Raw genomic sequence first — 10,149 nt, 5'->3', positions numbered from 1 at the left:
CAATTACTCCACCGGCCTCGCTCCGTTCCTCGCTCCATTCCTCTCATCACAAACCCCCATCGCCCCTCGCAGGCCGGGGGGTACTCACGAGACTACCCCACCCCCCGATCAAGGCGGCCGCGGCATACCAGGGGGTAAGGACAGACAGACGATGCGAGAGAAAAGGAGACGGAAGGATGAGGAGAGACAGAGGGGAGAGAGAAAAAAAAAATCTTGTTCCGGTTCCCAGACACACTGCCGCTCGGCCCTCCACCAGCTGAGTAAGCTCTTCCGCGATGCCAGGCGGCGGCACTGGACAGCCCTCGGTGGACAGCACGACACTCCTCCGCCGTCCAGTGGACGGCGACGGCTCCTCCGCGTTCGGGCAGCTGGCAGGAGTCTCCCGTTCCCTGCTCCTCCCCATCATGGCGGATGGCAGCAGGCTCCGGCCTCAGGCGAACGGCGGCGACTCCTCCGCTCCCTCACGGATGGCAGCCGGCAGCGAGTTCGTCCACCCCCCCCCCTCCAGCCCACTGCCTCGAGCCTCCATGGCGGCAGACTGCTCCGCCATGCTCGATGGCACCATGGACTCACCACAGCGGCGAGGGATCTCTGGCAGCATGCCCCTCCTTCCTCCTGGGTTTTGGCACCAAGTCGTCACTCCTCCTTTTTATCCTTCCGGAGCTCCTCCGTGAGACTCGAGACCGGTGAGTGGTGCAGGTGTCGCTCTTTATCAATTACTCCACCGGCCTCGCTCCGTTCCCACGGCTCTCGGCCCTGCCCCTCTCGTCACAGCACATTTATATTCGGATTACGTTTTTCTCACTTTGTAATTTGCAATTACAGGTGATTTTATCAGGTTGAAATTCTGGTGAGAAGAATTTAATTGGATCTGGTGTCAGTTTAGAGATGAATGAGGTTAGACAGACATATCGTTTCACATCGCTGTGTTATGAGGAAAGTTTGAAGTAATATAGAATGAGAAGAACAGACAGTCCCACAATGCACTGCTCATCATGCACATGTGTGTGTGCCTGTGGGTTGACCTCCAGTCATGCATGTTTTGCTTTATTCTCTGCTTTTGATGCGTGTTCTTCCTCTCCAGCGGCACGGAGAGTGGGGAGGTGATATTTGAGCGAGTGTCACGAGCCACGGTTCATTTTTAAAGCCCTTAGAGTGTATTATTATTCTAGCACTATTACAGTAGCTCATACTTAGAGTTACGGGCATGAATAATACCTCAAATCGTGAGGCTTGTTTGTTGCTTTGGAAATTAAAAAAATAATAATTGTTTTCTATCCCATTCTTTCATTGTCATATCACTCTCATATCCCAGTTTCATTGTCTTTCTCTTGCTTCAATGACAGCCAACAAGAAGAGCCTCCAAAAACTACACCCGTCCCTCCCATCTCACCATAACACGCTTTATAATTACTGGAACGATTGCTCTTAACCTTTTGTGTTCGTTTATTTCAGCTTCGCAAATCCAGATAGCCTTTGTAGTGGGTGTCCTGCGGATCTATCCTCTTTTATCCGCACACATAATGCTGAATAATGACTGGCACACCCCACGGTTTTGTTCACTGGCTATGATGTTCTTTTGTTGACAAGACAGTACCCTTCTCCATGTAATTAATATTTGGACAAGTGCACGTATCTCCGTTTCTGCCGTTGCGATGACGCCGTTCTCAGCCTCGTGTTTTCACTGTGATATAAAAGCTGGTCGAGCAGATGTTCAGGTTCTGACCTTTTTATCTCAAAAACAAACCTTGTTTGTAGCAAACCTCCTTATGAATGTGAATTTTTGTAGCATTCAACGTTTTGGTGATATTTGTCCTGAAATAGTCTGATATTTTCAAAACATCTACTCCGTGTGTGTGTGTGTATTGCTACACTGAAATGGTAGAATGTTGTTTATATTTATATTATATTTATATAATTTAGTATACAATCATATTTTGTATAATTTACAGGTTTATTTGTTTGTTTATAATTTAGGACAATTATAAACAATAACTATATAGAAGAAATTGTTTTATTTATATACATTTTATTTATAAAAAGATATATAAAATATTTATGCAAAATTAATTATCTCTCTATCTAATCAATAATAAATAAATGCAATTTGTATAAATGTATACACATTCTCGCTTACATAATTTTACAATAAAACATTACATATAATTATAATAACAATTATACATATACAAAAAAAATTATTTTTAATATTAATAATAAATATAATATTTATAAAAAATAATTATATAAAATATTTTAACAATTATATTCACAAATGTACAAATATTTATATATTTTTTGTATAATATGCATTTAATTTTTATGTACATTTATTCTAAATAAAATATATTGTTATAGAATATATACACAATACATTATTACACAATTGTATAATATATAATAAATATTAATATATTATGTTTGTGTGATACAGACCCATATTCTAATTTTCTCTCTCTCTCTCATATTCATATATATATATATATATATATATTATCATTTATTCATACAATATAATTTTTTCATTTTCAGATTATATTTTACTCTAGTATGATCGATTTGGTATGTTCAAGATGCACACTTACTAAATATATGCAATTTCATTTGAAATCTAATTTTCCAAGTTTATCTGATATTTCAGGGTTCGTCGGCAGTTCAGACTCCTAATAAACGCGTGTGGCCCTCTTTTGTTAAACACACATATGTAACCCCATGTTTCTGAGGCCTTTCATCACGTCCGGCTCGTTTTGTTTGCCAGTACTCGCTCTCCTCGGGGAAATGTGCTGCACACCGTTGCCATGAGAGATGCCTTTCACCAACAGCCACTGCCAAAAGCGAACTCGTTTTTTGGCTCGGGAGGGGACAGGGGGCGGCTCTGACCTGCAGCTTATTCTTCTCCTTGTTGTCTTGGCTTTGTATTCAGTTACCTGAGAGCTCTTTAGCCTCTAGCACCGACATGGCCGAGTCAAAGGGAGAGCAACCGAGTAAAAGAAGGGGCAGGGGGGAAAAAAAGCACCAAAGTGTACCTCTGGAAATGGTTTGTGTCCATGGCAACGAGTGGAAGCTGGAAGAGGGATTTGCAGTGTAATTCAAATCAGTCCCATTTGGTGGAGTTTGTATTGTATTACTGTTCCTACCGAAGGGCTCTTGTGGATTTGAGAAAATTAGCAGTACAGTGTCTGGTTAGAAAGGACTGTGGTTAAAAGCTTTAGCAGGCTTATTATTCTGCTAGCTGCATTTGCTCGTCTGATGTGATGGATCTGTCATAGGTTCAGTTGGGTTGCTGTGTGAGCGCGCAGGTCTCTGTAGATGCTGTTAGCAGCTCTCACGAGTGTCCCTCAGTGTTCATTAATGTTCTATTCATGCTTGGGTCTTTTTATGACCGCACATTTACTGGTTGACCTCACTGAGGGCTCTAGGTGTATTTGCAGCTAGCACACTACTGGAGACTTGTGCTAATTGTGCTGGAGGACTGGATGCTTCTAGGCTGATGGCACACACACGTCATTAAGACGTTCATTCATCTGAAACCTGTTTTAGAGCATCTTCTCGTAATGTTTGTGAATCCGGTGTTTCTACACAAACACATTACTCAGCCTTATAATAGGTTTATTTATTTGTGTATTTTGTTTTATTTTATTTTTTTAAGCGTGTTTGTGTTTTTATTTATTTATTTATATATTTAAAAACTTATTCTGTGTGTGTTATGAAGCTATGTACTTCTACATCATTTTTATTGTATAATATTATATCATACATTTTAAGAAATTCTGTAATAAATTATACTATGTAAATAATTATATTATGTATAATTTATGAATTTAGAATTTAGAGAGAGAATATTTCTGTATTCATTTTCATTTGAAACATTTTAGTTTTTAGTCTTTATTCATCTGCAAAATGTCTCCACTCAAATTGCAGAATAACATTTGAATATTTCATAACCTAATTGTGCTGGAGGACTGGATGCTTCTAGGCTGATGGCACACACACGTCATTAAGACGTTCATTCATCTGAAACCTGTTTTAGAGCATCTTCTCGTAATGTTTGTGAATCCGGTGTTTCTACACAAACACATTACTCAGCCTTATAATAGGTTTATTTATTTGTGTATTTTGTTTTATTTTATTTTTTTAAGCGTGTTTGTGTTTTTATTTATTTATTTATATATTTAAAAACTTATTCTGTGTGTGTTATGAAGCTATGTACTTCTACATCATTTTTATTGTATAATATTATATCATACATTTTAAGAAATTCTGTAATAAATTATACTATGTAAATAATTATATTATGTATAATTTAGAATTTAGAGAGAGAATATTTCTGTATTCATTTTCATTTGAAACATTTTAGTTTTTAGTCTTTATTCATCTGCAAAATGTCTCCACTCAAATTGCAGAATAACATTTGAATATTTCATAATTTTATAATGGATGTAATTCTGTTCTTTTTAAGAACAGAATGTACTGTGGAAAGTGTCGTCAAATCTAGTACATCATGTTTCTGAAAGATTGCAACCAAGTGGGAAAGTCAAGTGAAAGAAAAATGTTTAAATCGCTGATGACTGATGTCTGCAGACCGTAAAGGTCATGTACCAGACAGACATCCTGAAAAGCACCAAGAAAAACTGTTGTCTTGTCAATAAGTCCTCCCTCAAACAGGTGGACGCTTCTCCCATTGTTCCTCTCACTAATCAGTCAAAGACACAATTGACCCGGAGACTCTCAGAGCACTTAGTCCTTTACGTACATCAATTAATGCACGCCATCGATTTCTCTCTCCCCGTCTTTCACCCTTCACTCGATCTTAACAATCTGTCCACCCAGTCACCTCAGACCGCCGCTATTGGAGTTCTCCATCATGAAAGGCCACTGGAGTTTTCATCCTGTTTCTGCCCTAGTTCTTCATTTACACAGGGTTCAATGTGACCTTAGAAATAATAAAGCAATATTACTTGGATTGGAATGAGGGGAGACCGGTGGAAACCATCCTGGATTTATCCTCGTAAGAAGAACACCGAATATGGAAGCGTAATAGATTTCTTCGAAATTGGAATAGCTAAGCTGGTACTCAGAGAGTGAAGCTCTCAGTTGGGGAGAAATGAGTCAGTTCAAACGAGATCAGTTGCACAATCGCTCCTCAAACTAGTTCAGATGCAGAGACGAGAAGAAAGGGGTCATAGAAGGACAAAATGAGTGGAACTTGGACTTTAGGTAAAGTTTCAAGTCTTAGTTCAACCAAAAATGCAAACCCACTTTCCACTGTGGAAGACCAGATGGAGGTATTTTGAAGAGCCTCCAAGCAGCTGTTTTACATACAGGAAAAGAAATGACAAAAAGCACTATTAAAGTAGCCCACGGGACTCTTCTGAAGCTTAGTGTGATAAACAGACCAGTCTCAATCTTATTCACTTGTTGCTGAATGACTCCTGTGAATCATGTTGGATGTGTTTCATAAATGAATAAATGTGAAACGTGTCATTTGTGCACGCACCTATTAAGACTTGGTGTGTCGGGAGGCATTGCACCAGGTTTGACGTCAATGACTGCAAATGTCAGTTTAAATATATGCATGTGCAAATGAGATTTTCAGTGAAAAACAGCCGTGAACCAGTCAAATGGACCAATTTTTGTGGTTTTATTATATGAAAAAGAGCAGCTCAGATTTGTTTTGTTCTTTCTAATATTATTTAGTGTTCCTCGGAGTAAGTGTAAATGAATGTATATGTAAATCAGCTAAATTTTACACTAAAGTATGTTTGTTTGTTTATTTATGCAAGACATTTATGACAAATGAATAAATGTGTAATTCATGCATGCACATATTCAGACTTGGTGCAAACAAGACGCATTGACTCCTGTGAATCATGTTGGATGTGTTTCATAAATGAATAAATGTGAAACGTGTCATTTGTGCACGCACCTATTAAGACTTGGTGTGTCGGGAGGCATTGCACCAGGTTTGACGTCAATGACTGCAAATGTCAGTTTAAATATATGCATGTGCAAATGAGATTTTCAGTGAAAAACAGCCGTGAACCAGTCAAATGGACCAATTTTTGTGGTTTTATTATATGAAAAAGAGCAGCTCAGATTTGTTTTGTTCTTTCTAATATTATTTAGTGTTCCTCGGAGTAAGTGTAAATGAATGTATATGTAAATCAGCTAAATTTTACACTAAAGTATGTTTGTTTGTTTATTTATGCAAGACATTTATGACAAATGAATAAATGTGAAATGTGTAATTCATGCATGCACATATTCAGACTTGGTGCAAACAAGACGCACTGTGCCAGGCTTGACAATATTGATCAAACATCATTAATTTTCATAAATCTTCTAGTTTAAATATGTGGATGTGCAAAATGAATTTTTCAGTGAAAAACGATAAGCCGTGTGGACCAAATATGATGTCTTTTTTGGTGCTTTCATTAAATGAAAAAGAGCAACTCAGATTTATTTTATTTGTAATATCTTTGTGTTCCTCAGAGTAGATGTAAATTAATTTAAAAGAGTAAATAAGTAAATATATAAGTAAGTGTTTATAGAATATGAATCAACTTCAATGTGACGCTTCATTCATGCATGCATGCATTCATTCATTCATGCATTCATGCAAGACATTTATAATAAATCAATAAATGTGAAATGTCAAGATGTGTGAACTTGGGGTGTCAAGATGCATTGAACCAGGCTTGACAATAGTAATATTTTCAGTAGTTTTTTTTTATTTTTGTATTCCTCCAAAAGAAGGAATAAATGTAAATGAATATTTTTAGTATTTATAATAAATATTTATACAAAACTAATGCATTTTATTTATTTATTGCAAAACATTAAAGTTAAATAAACAAATGTAATGCAATTACTAAAACCTAAAACATGAGTTTGAAGCAACATAAGGGTGACATGATGGTCATTTTTGGGTGAGCTATTACTTTAACATAGTCTTCTTTGTGTCGATGAATGATAATCCAAAGGTTACTCTGGTTCAATCCCTATGTTTCAAACTCTCACCGCTGTGCACTTGAGCAAAGCTCTTAACCACAAGTTGCTCCAGAGTGTTTGTCCCTGTACCATGTTCCACAAGTCACTTTGAACAAAAGCATACGCTAAACGACTGCTTGCTTACACCGAGCATTGTTTCACTGTATGCTTCCTGTCATGGGCGATTTACAGCCCTTGTTGAGTGCCTGTCCCAGATTCGCTTGCTGTACATGCTGCGCGTCGAGAAGGGATCAATACGGTCTTCAAGGAAACATTCTGGCGGGACGTTGTATTGTTGTCACCTGGGTATTTGTGTCATGGGAAGCACCTCAGGACCACCCTACCTGGTAAAAGTGGCGATGTCTCATAAATCACATTAGTTCCAGTTCACCAGAAAAACAAGTGCAGTTTAATTGGACAAAAACTCATTTCGCGAACGCAGGAAAGGGTGAAAAACGAAAGCAAAAAGGAGCAGGAAGGCCTTGAAGGTGCATGTACTGAGAGATATCCTTCTCTATCTCTTTAATTAAGACTGCTCCCGTTTCTTTTTTCTTTCCTTAGACATATGGGCATAATTAAGGGAAAACAAATCATTACTGCTGTGTGCATTGCTGGTGAATAATGGCGTTGTCAGTATCGACTGCGCTTGCTTCATTTCCCAGACAGACAGGCGCGCCGGAGGTAAAAATGCTGCGTTTTGCTGTCGCTGATGGAAAATAATGCCATCTTAGACATCGTGATGAATTAGATACCTGGGCTTTTGGCAAATATTTAGCTTCCCCCCCCCCCCCTTCTATGTGTCTAGTTTTGAGGTGTTTGATGCTGCGCTTTTACAGGCTTGTTCTCGATCTCTCCTCCGTGTGTGTTTTTCATTAGAGTCTCTCCAGAGTGGCCTCAAAATGAAAGCGCATTTAATTTAGTGAGCCTCGTTATGCATTATCAGTTTATACTGTACTTCTCGCTGCTGACATATAACAGTAATCAACAATAGCCGCGTTTAGGGCCGAAGTCGCTAAAATATGACTTGATTTTGAGCGGGGTTGGTGTATTTTAATGCGCCGTGTCACGAATGGTGGAGCAAACATTGTTATAATAGATGATCTGGGTCAGGTTATGATGAGGCTTTGTGTACATTATCATAACCCTCCTCGCTCGCGGTCTAACACAAGCACTGGAGACTTTAACTCCACTTAACTCGTCTAACGAACATGCAAGTTTTATGAATGCTTTCATATCTGGAAGCTTCCCTGCAGATGTACTTATGAGGAAAGCAGGCCACTTTTAAGAGGTAATACTTTACATTAGTATGGAATTCATTATCATTATCTACTGCATTAGGAATCACAAACTATCAGTTAAAAACAATATTACAAAATTTCTTAATGCAATTTAACGTTATTATTATTTTGTATTAATCTGTTTATTACATTTTCAACAATGGTAATGAATTATGAGCAAACTATTTTGAATTGAGTAAATATACAGTAAATATAAATCAATATAATAAATCTATAAATATTTAAATATTACAAATTAATATAAAATTAATCAATATCAATTATTTTATATTTATTTATATTATTTCACATTTATTGTTATTCTAAAATTTCGAAATTAATCCGTATAAAAATGTTTTGTTTATTGTTATATTAAGATTAGATTTAATACTTATATTTCTGTATTATATTACATTTATATATCCATTATATTAATTTATATTTATCATTGTTTATTTACTCATGTTTAATCATAATACATTAACACAATGTTAAAAATGTACTAATAAATCAAATATAATTAATAAAAAAATAGAAATGAACATTAACCTGTTATTAAATTTTAAAATGTTGTTCATTGTCTGGTGCATTTGCTAAAGTTAGTGAATTGAACCTTGATGTAAAGCTTTACTGGATTTTTTTTTATTGTGGAAACTGCGTATAGCATTATATATGTTTATATCTACTGTGAATTGAATTAAAAATGGCTTAAATATTTTTGGATAATCTGGATAATTAAATCTGCCATTTGCAATTTTTAAAAATGTATTTTGGGAACGTATTTGGAAACTAAATCAGATTAATTGTAAATTATTGGCAAGCCTTACATTATAACAATCAAAGTTAAACAAAGGCACTCAAAACAGTATAAAAATATGGTTCTGACTCTAAAATGTGATTGGATAAGCCATATTTGAAGTGATATGCACACACAATTCAATTAGATATCAATGCAGCGGTATTCATTCTATAAGGTTTCAACATTTCAAAACAAAGTTTTCCCCCATTATTTGGGACAAGTCACATTACTTGTCATTATCATTCGTAAATAAAATAACCGCAGCCCTGAGCTCTCACGCACAGATATAGATCGACACATTTCTGCCATTGCATGGTATATGAGTCCATTCATGGAGCTCCATATCGGCAATATCAAAAGCATTTTGTATTGTTGATCCATTTGCGGGACTGTGGATATTTGACATGCATTGGTCTGAGTAGACAGGGAAAAGGACAATCATGCTCACTGAAGCTTGAACGAGACAGGCCGCTGCTCTCTGCAAACGCCTTATCAAGTCAGCGCCGCCAACTGCAGGCTATTGTGCGGACCGGGATGTTTCTGTTTACTCATCCGTTGGTTTGTTTGTTTGTTTGTTTCCAGGTGCTCCAGAAAGGAAGCCTGCGAGAAGTGGGCCGAGCCGCTTCACTTCAGTACGGAGCTGAAACAGTGTGTCGACATCACTGTCACTCCTGATAACATGTCTGTGACCTCCGCTTCCACACAGGTGACTGCATTTTATATGCTACTCCAGAAGCATAAAATCACTCCGGTGTAGTGCCGGAGCCATTTTCATAATGCATTTTAACCATGGACACTCACAACGGCATCCTTTATGAGTATTGCTTTTACAGTATAATGAATGCTTTGATAAAATAAAATAAAAAGTACTGTATGAGAATGATTTAAAAGGATGGTTCACCCAAAAATAATAATTCTGTCATCATTTACTTACACTCATGTCATTCTAAACCTGTAGAGATTCAGCAAAGGGGATGATTTTCAGTAAATAATGGCTTAAATGTCTCCTATCTATCTATCTATCTATCTATCTATCTATCTATCTATCTATCTATCTATCTATCTATCTATCTATCTATCAAT

General features: G+C 37.0%; 1 protein-coding gene across 1 annotated transcript in view; it reads left to right on the top strand.

The window, feature by feature from the left end:
- The window catches only part of LOC107584894 (plexin A3), a 114,647-nt gene that overhangs the window by 8,643 nt on the left and 95,855 nt on the right, over positions 1–10,149 (top strand). Inside the window, exon 2 of the mRNA XM_016271664.1 lies at positions 9,649–9,772. Coding sequence (XP_016127150.1) covers positions 9,746–9,772 — 27 coding nt within the window. The 5' untranslated portion in view covers positions 9,649–9,745. The remainder of the gene's footprint in view (positions 1–9,648; positions 9,773–10,149) is intronic.

The sequence above is a fragment of the Sinocyclocheilus grahami genome, unplaced genomic scaffold, assembly GCF_001515645.1.
Source record: "Sinocyclocheilus grahami isolate Dianchi unplaced genomic scaffold, SAMN03320097.WGS_v1.1 scaffold64.1, whole genome shotgun sequence".
Lineage (NCBI taxonomy): Eukaryota > Metazoa > Chordata > Actinopteri > Cypriniformes > Cyprinidae > Sinocyclocheilus > Sinocyclocheilus grahami.
The sequence above is the reverse complement of the archived record's forward strand: the minus strand, read 5'-3'. Positions and strand labels throughout refer to the sequence as shown.